General features: G+C 42.6%; 2 protein-coding genes and 1 pseudogene across 12 annotated transcripts in view; 2 read left to right on the top strand and 1 right to left on the bottom strand.

The window, feature by feature from the left end:
• The window catches only part of LOC137431249 (rho guanine nucleotide exchange factor 11), a 159,714-nt gene extending 153,546 nt beyond the window's left edge, over positions 1-6,168 (top strand). For all 11 annotated transcript variants that reach the window (XM_078780119.1, XM_078780123.1, XM_078780134.1 and 8 more), the window contains 3 exons: positions 3,586-3,876; positions 4,370-4,476; positions 5,171-6,168. In XM_078780119.1, coding sequence (XP_078636245.1) covers positions 3,586-3,876; positions 4,370-4,476; positions 5,171-5,197 — 425 coding nt within the window. In that variant the 3' untranslated portion in view covers positions 5,198-6,168. The remainder of the gene's footprint in view (positions 1-3,585; positions 3,877-4,369; positions 4,477-5,170) is intronic.
• Positions 6,169-7,305: 1,137 nt separating this feature from the next.
• Positions 7,306-14,753, top strand: LOC137431710 (uncharacterized; annotated as a pseudogene).
• LOC144892627 (uncharacterized) lies at positions 8,157-11,757 on the bottom strand. The gene is made up of 2 exons (XM_078780169.1): positions 10,218-11,757; positions 8,157-9,879 (listed from the first exon to the last, which is right to left on the bottom strand). The coding sequence occupies exons 1-2, from the start codon at positions 11,609-11,611 to the stop codon at positions 8,868-8,870; spliced, it is 2,406 nt and encodes an 801-aa protein (XP_078636295.1). The 5' UTR covers positions 11,612-11,757; the 3' UTR covers positions 8,157-8,867.
• Positions 14,754-15,870: the final 1,117 nt, after the last annotated feature.

The following is a 15,870-nucleotide window of genomic DNA, read 5'->3' on the forward strand; positions in this document are numbered from 1 at the left end:
TCTGAACAATCCTCTCTAAGAAGTTCTGTCACTCTATCTTTTGGGTCTCACTATCTACCATGAACTCTCCTGGGAAAACCACAATTCGAAGCTGTCCTCCAAAGCCAGTCGCCGACTGGGCATCCTGCATCGTGCGAAGTCCTTCCTTGGCACACCTGAGCTCCTCACCACATACAAGCCTTTTATCCGCAGCTCAATGGAATACTGTTCGCCCCTCTGGGCTGGTGCTCTGGCCTCACACCTAGCTCGGCTTCACGCTGTTGAAACCAAAGCTTTCAGAATCATTGGAATCGCCCGCGATGAAGCTGATTGTGAGGGCCTTTCACTTACTCACCGCAGGCAGTTGGTGGTCTTTCTGTCTTCTACCGACTCCTCTCCGGCCTAGCTCCCCCAGCTCTGTCTGTGCTCTGTCCCCCAAATGTTCCTACAGGTCGCACAAGATCTGCCAGCAACCCTCTTCTGGTGAAATTGCCAAAATCAAGACTCTCTGTTCACCTTCACTCTTTCATTCCTCTTTTTTCCCACCTCTGGAACAAACTCCCTCACTCTCTTCAATCCCACTCCTCCCTCCAGGTCTTTAAAACAGCTGTTCACCACCATCTCTTATCTTCCCCCATCCAAAACCTTGATCTTTTCTACCCCCGTTAATTCACCCCAGATCCACTTTTTTGAAATACCGACTTCTCTCCTGGAAGTCCGAGCAGTGTCCATGTGTTTTATACCTCTCCCATCCCCCACCCCCCCCCCCCCCCCCCTTTGCCTCGATCTTGTATACAAAAAAAAATGGTACAAAATGATAGTGATGATTTTAATGGTACATAATGATAATGATACCTGAGTATGTCGATTAACTATGTTCTATTAAAATGTGAGTACGTCCATTAAGTGTGTATCTATCTATAATTCCAGTAATCTCTGTGTGTATGTTTGTATGTTTGTATGTTTGTATGTTTGTATGTTTGTATGTTTGTATGTCTGTATGTCTGTGACCGCTGTTTCTCGACAACCACGGGTCCGATATACTTTAAACTTGCCAGGTATATTGCTGGGGACCCGAGGATGTGCCTTTTCAAGGTTTCATATTAATCGGAGAAGTAGTTACCGAGCTATGTCCAAAAAACGATTCAACCAATCAGAGAGCAGCGAGCTATCACGTGTGCCGAACGTGGCGAACAGACTCTGCCTCGGACGGCACATTTGAGAGCGTATTCATTTATTTCACGTTGGAAAACTATGTTGCCGTTAAACTATGTTTTAAAACTAATTAAAACTAATTTGCGATTCATCGTAACTGCGATTTGCGACCTTCCGGACAGTGAAGACTGCACTTCCGGCAGCCAATCACAGAACGCGTTGTTGCGTAGGCGTGGCCGATGTGAGAGCAAGCCGAGCCGAGCGCGTGCGCCATTACGGTTCGTAATTCGATTTCTTCCGGAGAAAATAATAATTTCTCGATTTCTTATGCGCATTATTTCTCCCAATTCAGTCAGAGCGAAGGGCGGAAGCGAAGAGCGTTGTTTTTTTTGTTTACGGGCGTACGGGCGTACGGGCGGGGTAGAGCGTACGGGTAGCGTTATTTTTTTTTTTGGCAAGGAACGGGCACCCACGTACGGGCATGCCCTAGTTATCTATAATTCCAGTAATCTCTGTGTGTATGTATGTATGTATGTATGTATGTATGTATGTCTGTTTGTCTGTGACCGCTGTTTCTCGACAACTACCGGTCCGATATACTTGAAACTTGCCAGGTATATTGCTGGGGACCCGAGGATGTGCCTTTTCAAGGTTTCATATTAATCGGAGAAGTAGTTACCGAGCTATGTCCAAAAAACGATTCAACCAATCAGAGAGCAGCGAGCTATCACGTGTGCCGAACGTGGCGAACAGACTCTGCCTCCGACGGCACATTTGAGAGCGTATTCATTTATTTCACGTTGGCAAACTATGTTGGCGTTCAACTATGTTTTAAAACTAATTAAAACTAATTTGTGATTCATCGTAACTGCGATATGCGACCTTCCGGACAGTGAAGACTGCACTTCCGGCAGCCAATCACAGAACGCGTTGTTGCGTAGGCGTGGCCGATGTGAGAGCGAGCCGAGCCGAGCGCGTGCGCCATTACGGTTCGTAATTCGATTTCTTCCGGAGAAAATAATAATTTCTCGATTTCTTATGCGCATTATTTCTCCCAATTCAGTCAGAGCGAAGGGCGGAAGCGAAGAGCGTTGTTTTTTTTTGTTTACGGGCGTACGGGCGGGGTAGAGCGTACGGGTAGCGTTTTATTTTTTTTTTGGCAAGGAACGGGCACCCACGTACGGGCATGCCCTAGTTAATGCAATGCGAGTACAGTGTTCTATTATTTACATGACAATTACACATGAGTACGTCTACTAATTACATACTATCAAAATGTGTTCACATCTATTAATTATGTACTCTTGATAGGTATGTCGATTAAATCTAATATCAAGTACATCTTAAATCCAATATCAGGCCTAACCAGCTGGTTCAGGAAAGGCTTGGGCTAAAGACTACCCCCTGTCGAGCAGGTATGAGTTGTGGCGAAGTGTGTGTTGTGTTGCTTGAATGTCTCCTTGGATTGTGTGAAGTCGAATTCTGGTGTGGCGTAGTTGAGTTTTGTGGCAGTACATGTATATGCGCACCATGTGGTCGTTGTCTGCTTACCGGCCCGAACCATCGTGTCCACTTTATAGCATCCCATTTTGCCACTTGTAATCATGGTTTGTATTGCGTAGCATCGCTATGTCGATTATTTCACCGGTTAGACCAAACATTGACAAATTTATCGCTCCTCCACTTTTGCCTTGATGCTGACATGGCACTGCGCTGTTAAAGCCTTATTATTTATTAATGCTGCAGAGTTCCATCTGTGGGTGGAGGCCGTGCACGACCTGCTGTTTCGCCATTGGGTGATGCACACACAATTCGGGAAGATGAATTTGGAATATGTATTGAAATACCTTCGCTTATTAGATTATTTTAATAATTACCGTTTAGCTGTTGTGGTGACAGATATGTGAATATTTCATCTGCGTAAGATCGTTGCTGGAAGTTAAATATGCTACCATCACTTTTCAAGGAATAGGTGAGTTATTGCTGGCACCCTGGCCAAATTACAAATTGCTGCCACCTTAAGTCTAATGTCAGGTTTAACCAGCTGGTTCAGGAAAGGCTTGGGTCAAATAGTACCACCGGTCGACCACACATGAGGGTGGGAATAATTGGGGCCATTACAGAAATAGTAAAAGATTTTTGTGTCCATCCCAAGTTTCTATGAGTGCATTAAGGGTCAACCACATCTTGTGGACAGGTGTAGACCACAGGCAGATTACTCTATACAAGGGTGATTAATGAGTAAGTTGGGTTTTTACTTACAACTCTGATAGTAATGATAAGTTTTTTGAGATGAACTTTGACTCTGAACCCATAATATTTCTGCTATCACCTTGTTTTGAAACCATATCTAGTATGCCAGTTCAGTTCAGATGATGGTAATCACCAATGGTCTACCACTGTATTGCTTCTAATGCATGCTTTCCTCGAACCCTTTTTCATCTTCCACAGCTGGGCACATCCAGGTCACTCTCAAGGAGTATTTCCAAAGGAGTCGGGGAAAGAAAGAGGAAATGGGCACGATTTCCTCCCCTTCAACCCCGATCAGTCCCTCCCCTTCAACCCCAATCAGTCCCTCCCCTTCAATCCCGGTCAGTCTCTCCCTCCCAAGCAGCATTTATCTTTCAGCTCCACAGTGTGGTGGAATTGCTAGTAATGAGGGGGAGACAAAAGACCTAAGCACCTGCCCCCAGGTGCCTGTTGACTTCTCCATGAAAAACCTTCAGGTTACTGAAGATGAAGGTATGATGACAATCTCGTTGGCTGTTTGTGGCTATTATCAATTTACACTAAGGAACTAGTCTTTCTGGTAAAGGCTCGTGTCGATCTGTATTGGCAGACAGGCAGAGCAATGAAAATCAAAAGAACATCAATTGAGTCAAAGTTTCTTCATGGCATTAAGAAAATCAGGATCTATGGGGGTCTACGGGGTGTCAAAGTGGGTCCAGGTTACTGTTTATAAAATATCTTTAGTCCGTGTAGTATACTACTTAATTCTACTGGATGAGCACCCAGGGGTTTGCCCCTATTTTTATAAGTTGGTACAAATGTAAATTTTCTATAAGAATGGGTTTGTTGTTTAAATTGTTTGCCATGGTTGTACGAGCGGTTGTTCGAATTTTGTCCGTGTCAAACTACAAATTGAAGGATTTTCATTTTCCTCTTTTTCTTTTTTTTCTTTCTCAAATCTGTTTATTTTCAATCCACCTTCATCTGATAAGATTTCCTTCTACAGATGGAGAAGAACCCAAGGTGGATGAGCGCCATATTGATTTACTCGCCAGGGAAGAGGACATCTTGGGAGAGCTGGCAAAACTCACACAGCTCCTTCTCACTTTGAAGGTGTTGTAATTTACAAATTTAAACCTTCCTTTGCTAATTTGGTCAGACAATTGCACCTGATTGCATCCTCTCCTCATGCTCACGATAACAGTTTTATCACCCTTTGACATATGACTAGGATATTTTGATGTTTTGCTGCATCCGCAATATTTCCACCCTCACATAATGCTGTTATTTTGAGTAATTGTTTTGCACCTTGCCATAAAGCCGTGGCAGTTAGAAGTTGTGCGTGCAGTAGAGCTTTGCCCATTTGGTGCTTGTGTTGTGTCCAGTAAATCCATTCCGCAATACCTACTAGGATTTCTAATGGAGCTTAAATTTTCTATTTGGAAAAAATTTCAGTGCTTAAAAAGAGCTGTTTAGCTTTGACTGTTTAGAGCCTAATAATCAAAAATGATCGTGGTGTCTCCAACCTTTGCTCTGTTTATTGGCTCTGCGTTTGAAATGCATGCAATGAAATATAATGAATAAGAATAAACATTCAATATTCTAAATTTATAGGAATTGCTGAAAGGATAAAATTAGGATTCTCCCAAGGCTTATCTAGTACAGGGATAAGACAAGGGTATCCATTGCCACTGTTGATCAACCCGACTGTGTCAGCAATGCAGCTTGCTAGTTTTTTTTGCTGCAACAAGCATTATTTTCCTCTTATTCAATGTGTTAAACTTGTATTGTTTGAATTATCTTACAGACCGAGACACTCCCATGTGATGCATGAAAAGGATTACAAATGCACGTTGTTCATTTGAAGAGCGCAACAGCCAAAAAGTGGAAATTCTGCTTCTCGTTCTTATTCTTGGTTTCCATCCTCATGTTAAAAAGAAAGTAAGGTTTACCAAATATAAATAATTCCTCATGAGAGTTTGCATATTTATAAAGAAGTTGTGAATGAAGGGATTCTAAAGCTTTATAATTCTAAAGCTTTATATAAATGGATTGAATTTTTTTTTTTTTTTTTTACAAACCTTGACATTTTAATGCAGATTAAATTTTATAATTGCGTCCACAACACGTTTTATGAAACATCTCTATGATAGAGAATGAGATTGTACAAAAGGCAAAAAGTTTAATATAACCAGTTTAGCGTAACGCTTTTGCTAAAACTTTAAGCGGATTTTTTTTTGTTCACTCCATAATACTGCACTCTGGACACTGCCAATTAAACTCGATTGATGGAGCATGTACTTCTGTTTTTTTGTTTTTATTTTGCATGTAGATAAACTGACTAACAGGGCACACATGATTAATATATAATCAATCCAGGGGACAAACAACCGCTTGCTGATTGGATACCATCACTAGAATCTGTAAGTCGTTTGAATGTAGCTCTGTCATGCTATTCAGTGAAACTCCTTATTTGGTTTGTGGTTCACAAACTCCCTTGTAATCAGCATGCATCGGTCCAGCACTTCCGAGTCTGCACTTTGGAGAGGGCATCAATACAACTGTACCATTTTCATACTCTTGTTGATGTTGAATAGTCCATTATATATTTTGCAGGATAACCTAATGCGACTAACTTTTCCTGACAAGGTTTACACTATTAATGAAATTGTTACAAATGGGGATATGTGTAAATATGACAGTGCAAAGGTGCAAGAGAATCGTTGTATGTGCTTTTGTTGTTTCATTATCATTTGGAATAAAAGTTTATGTAAATTGTGTATCACCAATAAAGTGCATGATTCATTTCAGTGTGCAAGTGTGATATATATATATATATATATATATATATATATATATATATATATATATATATATATATATATATATATTGTGGTTTTGCAATAAAGAACAACCCCTCTAGTTAATTACACGACAACATGTAGCCTGCAGTAGTCAGTTATTTCTTATTAAATGTAAAGATTAGCTCCCTTCCCATTGTTTAGTAATTAAAGTAAATATGCGTTGAGTTTAGGCAGGATTCAAACCTTCGTATAGTGGAAGGAAGACACTGGTTCATATGCAAGGAGGCGTGGCTACAAGCACAGTCCACGTGATCAACCCGATTGTGGTAGGCATGGCTAAAAGAACCGCCCACGTCACCAGCAGTTAACCAATGAGAGGGTGTGGGCACGTCACCAACAAGCAGCCAACGAGAGGTCGTGGACGCGTAAGCAGCCAATGAGAGGTCGTGGACTCCTGATATAAACCCCATGTCCATGCTCCATCACACTTTTCTCTCTCTGCTCTCTCTCGCCGCCCTCTCGTCATGGTCCTTCAAGCTGGCTGTCCGATGTGCTGGTTCGTCCTTCCTGCACTGAATTCATTCGACCTGGATCGGCGTTCATGCTGACTTCAACGCGGCGGCTTGGCCTGCGGACCTTCTGCAAGCTGCGCGTCCTGAACGGCCCGGGAGCTGCGCGTGGAAGCTAGCGAACGGAAGTCCGCGGCTGCATGTTGCTCGGTACGAGTTTGACCTGTGCGATTAATTCCCAGTGTGTGTGTGCAAGGCGCCTATCTTGGGATTTAGATAGGTAAGAATTGTTAAGCCTGCCTCTCATCCTTTATCTGTGCTTTTTGTAAATAAAACGTGTACATTTTGTTTCCTTTCAACCTCCTTGTCTGCGTCCTTTAACCCATTGACCCAGCATCGTTCGAAACCAAATCCGGTTGCTCAATTAGGCCCGTATATCACGCAGGAAATGAAGTGAGCATCGATTTCATAAATATCGTGGTTAGAGATATAAGTTTATAAGTGCTATGTTGCCAATATTCTCTTGGTAAGTGTGACGTAACGCACGCGTCATAATTCTGCTTCCGGGTCCAAACACAAAACCACTGGAGCCAAACACCAGCTGGACTCAGTGAGGAAAGTGCTCGGTCATGCCGCAGTGTTGCATTCCTGAGTGTGTAAATAGATCAGAAACCAACCAAGAACTGTCTTTCTACCGATTTCCTGCGAATGAAAAACAAAGGCTGAAGTGTCTTAAGCTGATAAGGTAAATTAGTTTGTATAATATGGCATAAGCGACCACACAGTGTCAGTGTACTGTTGTGTTGTGTACAGACTGCAATACCCAGCAGATAACCAACCACTCGCTCCCCCTCTACCCCATACATATATTCCCTTCAATATCCCTCACTAAACTCCTACACCTCTACCCCCCTAAATAAATAGGTCATATCAAACCCTCCTGTTCACACACATACAGATGCTTCCCTCTATTCCCACTCCCACACTTATTACCCTCCATCTACACATACACAATTAATCCCTCTCAGATATTTCACAGTATCCCTCCCCCTACCCACAAATCAACCCTCCCCCCCCCTCACAAACACACAAATATTTCCCTGTACATATTCCCCCACCACACACCCCCTCCATACACACCCTCTTCTTACTCACAAAACAATCATTCAGTATTTACTACTATAGTCAGGGAATATTATCAGAAATCTGGGAACAAATTCCTTACCAAGAAATTTCTTCACCAATGTGTTTGTAAGGGTGTCCACCAACACATTTTAAAAAGTCTAAATTCAAGTCCCCTAGGGGAACCCGTGACAGGGGTCAACAGGGGTCAATTACCTTTTTTAAGATCAAATTTTTCTTATATTACATTCTGGGTCACAGTATCCAACAGGAAGCATCAAAATTATTCAAAGTAGGCTCATTTTAAAACTAAGAACATATCTGACATGGTGATACCTAAAACAAATCAATATGTTAAAAAGTTTACACAATTTTGAGCAAAAGAATATAATTTTTTGTCATTTTTTGGGTAAAAATTAACTTTTCTGGTCTACAATTCGTCTTCTAGGTAGATACCCCTTCGTTTCATTTTTCTGAAGGTTTCCAGCAAACTGCCCAAGATATGCAGCCTTAATGTATTATAAGTAAAACATTCTGGTATTTATAAAATTGAAACTATGAAAGGTCACTGACCTTTATTGTTTTCCCTTATTGTAACATAAATTGTAATAACCGTTACTGGGAATCCGGAATCGGTTTACCATCGGTTCGTCCGCTTTCGTGTAAGGGTTTAAATCGATACTGCTCCACAATGTCAAATACCTCAGGAGTCGAGGTCTGAGTCTTCTCCAGACTCTACATCATCAGGGATACAGTTCATACATGTAATGCCTGTACAACTTCCGCATGCTGAGATACACTTGACACCATTCTTCTTGCAGTTGCACCGTCGGTTGCTGCAATCTCCAGCACAATTGCAGGTCGTCAACCGGAGCAGCTCCTCAGGAGCCATGGGGTCTACTGTTGGAACTGGCTCATAACCACGAACCCCTACCGTCCATCCATAGTCACTGGGGTCCAAAGACATGCTCTGCAGCAGCATCCAGTCCCGGGTTTGGAGATAGGCACGGAGAGAATGCTGTGCAGCTGCACCCTCTGTTGGAGGTAGAGTCTCTGGTTTGATCAGAGATCAGATCTCCCTCCCTACTTCAGCCGCTCTCTCAGCATTGACTGTGTCATCTGCAGTGCTCGTGAATCCTGTTGAGAAGGATACAAGCAAATGCTTGTCTCGATCGTGGTCGAAGGGATTGTTCTCCTCCAACCACTTCAGGGCAAGTCCAATCGCTTCAGCGTCTTGCTTCATCCGAGTTTTGGCAAGGTCTTTGTGGAGTGGACCATGTTTCTTGGCACCTTCCTCCATGCGCTGGTTGACATCGGAGAAGTGGTTGAGGGTTTGTACCCAGCACTTGTGGCCAGAATCACTATTCCTCATCCTCCCTCTGCTCAAACCACCTTCTGACTTGGCCCCCTTCATCAGTTTCTGCTCGATACAGATGTCACACCAGGTGCCAGACCAATCATGGCAAGAGTAACGGACAACGGGATTCCCGTGAGCAGTGAAACTTTCGAAGGTCTCCTTGTATCTTGGCGAAGTTTCGAGTTGCTTCATCAGCTGACAATACAGCCGTGCGCCCTTGGCGTATTGATGATGCCCCGCAGCTGAAAAGGTGTCCAGCATCCTGGTAACAATGCAGGACAGGTGCCCGTCGTGGTCTACAAGTCGTTCAGTTTTAATGAAGATCTTGATGACATCGACCATGTAGTAATACTGCACCCAGAGTGCAGGCGTTCTTCCTCCCTCGGCGAGTCTTTTGAAAGTTTCTTCAAACCTCTGTTCAAACACTGCAACTATTGGCGCTGTGTGTCTGGCGCCCATCTTCCCATCAGCTACCATCTTCATGAAGGTCCTCATTTCACTAAGCTCCTCCTCAGTGAAGGCGTGTTTCATGACGTGCTGACAGATGGATGCATATATCAGGAGGTGAGCGCGGATCGCCTTGTCAAAACACCCTCCATTCAGGATGTGGTCGGCCGTCGTACTCCCTGGATAGATCAGCTGGAGCAACTCTAGGAGTCCAGAATCAGCCATGATATTACCCAAGGACCCGAGGTATGACTTTAGCAGATGAAACCCACCCAACCTGAGGAGAGAGAAGAGAAAAAAAGAAATAAATAGTTATAATTACAGAATTCATTCAATATTCAGACCTGCAAAAACATATGATGGCTAATTCTCAGTTTAGTAATGCTCGATTCTGTGCCCACACAGGAGTCGGGGTGTTTAAACTTAAAATTTTAACACCAAAAGTACTTTACACCAAAATACTTTTAAACCAACAGTTGATTACACCAAAACTGATTAAACCTTACATAACCTAACCTAACCGTACCTAACATTACCTAACCTAACTATGCACCCCCCCCCCCCCCCCCCCCACACACACACACACACACACACACACACACACAGTGCCCTCACCTTGGAATGATGGGTAGATTCGCCTGCTTTATGATATCCACAGCCTTGAGCCAGATGGGGAGATCGAAGGTCACTATGGCGACTTTGTCCCCGGAGAGCCGCATGCACTTTTTGAGAGTGGTGAAGATGGTCCTGTGGTCATTAGGGTCACCTTCGATGACCGGGAGGAAGTCGACCTGCGTGCTCTGCTTGGCATTATCTGCATGGATTCTCTTCATCCAGCCATTCCAGTTGGAGTGCTGGAACTCGGGATCTTGGGCTTTGATCACCCACCCTGCTGCCCAGAGCGTGTCTCCCGGAGAGAGGAGTGGCTTGTCTTGTGTCACGGAGGAGGAGAGCTCAGCGATAGGAAGAAACGTGATGGCGTTTATCCCTGTCTGTTTCCTGTTTGTGAATGGAAGAATCTTCACTTCAGCTGCCTTCAGGATCTTAGCCTTGTCGAGTGCCTTCAACTTCACCCTGTTGACACCTGCTGTCGTTCGATCATCTGCAGAAGGTGGCGCCGGAGAGGTGACTTTAATCAAACCCATTGAATGAAAGGGAGTGTTCCCGTAAAGAGAAGCAATGTTCAAATCTATATTGTCTCCAACAAATTGAGTGATTGCACAGATTGAGCTTGTATCCCCAACCTCCATGGAGACCACCTGATCGTCACTCTGTATTTCACTTTCACCGGCTGTCACAGCAACTGATACATCCTCAAGTGCAATGTCGACCTCTACCTCATCATCTATCTGATCATCAGCTTCTTCAATAATGGTACCAAGAGCGCCAGAAGCATCAGAGATGCCAACTCCATTCGTGTCATTGAGGAAGCAGTATTTGTAACTTTGTGTCTCTGCGTAAGACTCGGTGTACCCCAACCGGTGTAACTTGTTGAGCATCCACTTTGACCCAAATCTATGGTCCAGTTGTATGGCAAGCCCTATCTGGTATGGCAATACCCCTGACCGAGGCCGATAGGCCTTTATGAAGTTCTGTCCCCAAATGGCTACTCTTTCGTCTGTCTTCACTATCGGTCTCAAGAACATCTGAAGGCTCTCAGGAACAAGTGCCAGCTGAGTAGGGATATCGGTCATACTGTGTGCAGTGGGATATAACTTTGGGTGTAGATCAATAGTGGCGATGTCGTTGCAAATGAACTTTAGTGCAGTCTTTATGATCTGAGTCTTCTCATCTCCTAACTGAACATTAACATGATGCTCTCGCAGAATGTTGCTGGTCTTATCTTTCAAACAGAGCACATCTGCCCTCCTCTCCTGTGACGCGAAATACAGTGTGTCATGGTATTTCTCTTGGAGCTTCTTCTTTAGCCACTTCTTCGAATATGCGAGGCTCTGATCTGGTGACTGATCAAACTGCTGCAGCTTTCTGTGGACTTGGTCAAGTGTCATCACCCCGTGCTCGAGTTCAGAGTCTAACCATTCGCAGAGCTCATAGAATACAGCCGCTCGCTCCTCATCCGCTTTCCTTCCTACCTGAGGATAAAAGATTGTTATAATTAATAACTTTCAAGTACCAGAGTTTGATAATATGCCTCAACTTTGAATGATTGAATTTGAATTCGCCTCACTGAGTAAGAATCATACTTTTAGATCACTTACATCTTTAGTCTTGGAGTAGTGACCACCTGTCTCGAATAGAACATTGCTGCAGGGTTTCCTCTGCTACGAAGTCGTTGATCCCTTCCAGTCGGCCAGTGACTTCAGTACCCCAATCGTCCTTGCGACCCTGTGCTGTCATCAGCAAGCTTGTCTTCAGTCCATCCGCGGTCAAATTATCAGGAACTCGGTATCTCTTTCGAGCAATCTCTGTAAGGGAGTGGAGAGTGGCTCAATACTAGTTCATGCGATCCCATCCCATGCAAAATGTGAATACTTCTAATAATAACTGTATTGATTCGTCACTACCCATCACATACCCATCACTACCCATCACATACCCATCACTACCCATCACATACCCATCACATAACTACCCATCACTACCCATCACATACAATGTCATCAGTTAGACCGATTTATGCTTATTACTCTGCATAAAATTGTTACACCCTTCAATCTAACCTGGATGATTTGGGAAGAGATGAGCGGGCTGGTTGCAAAGAATGCATACATTTTTGTACAGAAGCTGAACGGAACGTGGACTCGTAGAACTGCATGCAGTAGATGCACTGAACCCAGTGAAAATGCGTCGTCTCTTCATCTGTGCTGACTCTTTCTCCTTCCCTGCTGCCCCTGCAATAAATCAAATGTGAATTATTTTAGAAGTTTGTTCACATGAAATATCACCAGTATTTAAACAATAATGTTCAGGTCAGTAAATAATTATTCCCTGCCTAGTAAAACAGGTCGCACTTACGAGTTGACTTCATGGTGACCTTGACAGACATGTTGTACAAATCACGTTTACACTCGAAGTGGTATCTCAGTCTTCCGACATTCCATGCCTCCTTCATGCGCTCCAAAATTGTAGCATTTCCAACCGCTTCTGCATACGCCAACAGAGTAGGGTAGCCTTTAGGAGTTGCCTGTGCGAGCTTCTGAGCTGGCGTCTCCAGGCCTTCACAGATGAAGCAATTGAGCGGAGGTGCAGGAATAATGTCTACGTCCATACTGCTAGCCTGTACTGCCCTACAAAGGAAAAAGCTAGGGTTAAAAAATTAGGGTAACAAAAGAAAAATACCTGTAACGGTTATTACAATTTATGTTACAATAAGGGAAAACAATAAAGGTCAGTGACCTTTCATAGTTTCAATTTTATAAATACCAGAATGTTTTACTTATAATACATTAAGGCTGCATATCTTGGGCAGTTTGCTGGAAACTTTCAGAAAAATGAAACGAAGGGGTATCTACCTAGAAGACGAATTGTAGACCAGAAAAGTTAATTTTTACCCCAAAAATGACAAAAAATTATTATTTTTTGCTCACAATTGTGTAAACTTTTTAACATATCGATTTGTTTTAGGTATCACCATGTCAGATATGTTCTTAGCTTTAAAATGAGCCTACTTTGAATAATTTTGATGCTTCCTGTCGGATACTGTGACCCAGAATGTAAATATAAGAAAATTTTGATCTTAAAAAAGGTAATTGACCCCTGTTGACCCCTGTCACGGGTTCCCCTAGGGGACTTGAATTTAAACTTTTTGAAATGTGTTAGTGGACACCCTTACAAACACATTGGTGAAGAAATTTCTTGGTAAGGAATTTGTTCCCAGATTTTTGCAATATTCCCTGACTATAGACGAACATAAACTTTGTTTTTTTCAGACGCAAAGATTTCATCCCCACTTGCAACTCTCGAGTGTGCAGCTGGCACTTCTCCAATGGAAAGGATGAGGGACCATCACGGTTTTCATGGAACTCGGACAAGACCTTCAACTTTCCTAATCCTGATCCGAAACCTCATGTGCGACGTCGGAAACACAAACAGCTGTTGGAGAACTCTGTGGATGAGAATGAAGACCATGCAGTCCAAGGTCTCTTGGCTCTAGCAGATGCTGCTGCGAGCACAGTGAACAGTACAAGTTCTGTAACTGCTGGTGAGACTATTTTACAAATATAAAAGGACATGCTGATCAAGGAAAATGAAACACTGAAAAAAGAACTTGAGAGACAAAAACAAACATTTTCCTTCCAACAAATAGAAAATGATGCTGATAAGGTTCAGTACTATACAGGTTTGCCAGATGTCGCCACTGTGAGATTCCTGGAACAGTTACTGGGGAGATTTGAACTGACCTACCACAGCACCTGGACTGTACAGATGTTGGCACTTGTTGACCAATTGCTGTTGACCCTAATGAAGCTGAGACTCAACTTGGGCAATTTAGATCTGGCAACCAGATTTAACTGTAGTACTGCCACTGTGACCAACATCTTCACTACAGTTGTGGGCACGCTCTATGACACTCTGCATGTTGGGATGATGGAGAACAACATTCCGTCCATAGCCAAGAACCAGAAGTGTCTTCCATCTTGTTTTCTTCCGTTTCCGAACTGTATAATTGTCTTCGATTGTACCGAAGTAGCAGCGTCGAACACAGAAAAACTGGACACCCAGTGTCATCTGTACAGTCAGTACAAGGGCAAAACAACACTCAAGTCACTAATTGGTGTTGCTCCGAATGGCGTGATGACTTTCGCCAGTGACCTCTATGGTGGGAGTGCTTCAGACAAAGCAATAACTTCAGACTGTGGAATCCTCAAGCAACTGCATCCAGGTGATATGATTCTCGCCGACAAGGGGTTCACCATCCGAGACATTCTTCCACAAGGAGTTTCCTTGAACATTCCAGCATTTCTCGTTAACGGCCAATTCACCCAAGAAGAGGTCGTTAATAACAGACAAATTTCTGTTGCGAGAATTCATGTTGAAAGGTCAATTCAAAGACTCAAACTGTTCACAATTTTAGATGGTATACCATACCAGTTTAAGAAAAATGTCAACACGATCCTGAAAGTTTGTGTATGTTTGACAAATCAGCAGATAAAATTTGATTGTTACATAACGATATTTGTTATTGTTTAATACTTTTGCAAAACATATAAATATCTTCAATATCATATTCATGTCGTGAACAATAGTGAAATTGAGAAAAAAAAAAGTTTATGAATTTTGGGGGGCGATCACATGTTCTTGAGAAAGTAAATTGGTGTTTCCAACAATCCCTCATAGATCAACCAGATATATTGTTTTATGCAACATCTTTACGTCAAAATATATGGTCGTTCATGCTTTGAAAGCTCAAACACATATTCTATGGTGTGTATGTACAGTTTAATCAAACAAAATAAAATTTGACCCAAAATTTTGTAGATTTTGTTTGGTTCAAAAATTTAAAACAAAATTGTTGTTTTTGGAAATTACTCGAAAATTTTTAGGGGTAAAAAATAGCTGTTGCCAGCCATATTGTGAATGTCGTGTAGCTCTGTCACAGTGTGTGTGAAAATAACTTGTAATGAGTGGAACAGTTATCAAGCAAAATTAATTGGATTAGAGCCCACAGGCCTCACCCTATGTGTGGGATCTGGGACCCCCAGAAACCAAATATTTCTAAATCCTTTGTGATGCATTCTGATATATACAGTATTGCAGAACACATTATTTCAGCTTCAAACTAGAACGCCACTCAGTGGAGCGCATACTCCCGCCGTGGGTCAAGTTGTAATAGTACGATTTCACAAAAGTTTGAGGGAGTAGTTCAGTGACAACACAAGACAAGACAACACAAGACAGACACTGCACAGATATATATTTAGAATATATAGAAGATAATGTTAAAAAAAACCAAGGCAATTTCACTTACATTTTCGGATTCAGCGTTCAATTCTATATAAGTGAGTGTATTTTGAGGCATGTGTGACTTCAAATAAAATTGTAAGCCAGGAAAACGTTCGTTTCATTCCATAGAGATACAACATGTAAAACTGGCCCAAACGTCAAAACAAAACTCGCTCATTTTAAGTCGTACAAGCTAATGCGACCACTCATTCTTCTGGGAAGAATCCCGTGCACATGCTGGTCACACTTATAACTCACCTAAGTCTTTATAAGTTCATCAAATACTGACACTGCGATTGACATTCGCTGAGGAAAAAAAAACAAAAAACTTTTAAAGCATTTTTCGTATCAAACGATACATTTT

This window comes from Myxine glutinosa, chromosome 1 (genome assembly GCF_964187855.1).
Source record: "Myxine glutinosa chromosome 1, kmMyxGlut1.1, whole genome shotgun sequence".
Classification (NCBI taxonomy): Eukaryota; Metazoa; Chordata; class Myxini; order Myxiniformes; family Myxinidae; genus Myxine; species Myxine glutinosa.

Excerpts from the sequence above, each read along its gene's own strand:
- LOC144892627 (XM_078780169.1), bottom strand. The coding sequence starts at position 11,611 with ATGACACTTGACCAAGTCCACAGAAAGCTGCAGCAGTTTGATCAGTCA. Across the intron at positions 9,880-10,217 it reads AATCTACCCATCATTCCAAG|GTTGGGTGGGTTTCATCTGC; the intron begins GTGAGGGCACTG and ends CTCTCTCCTCAG.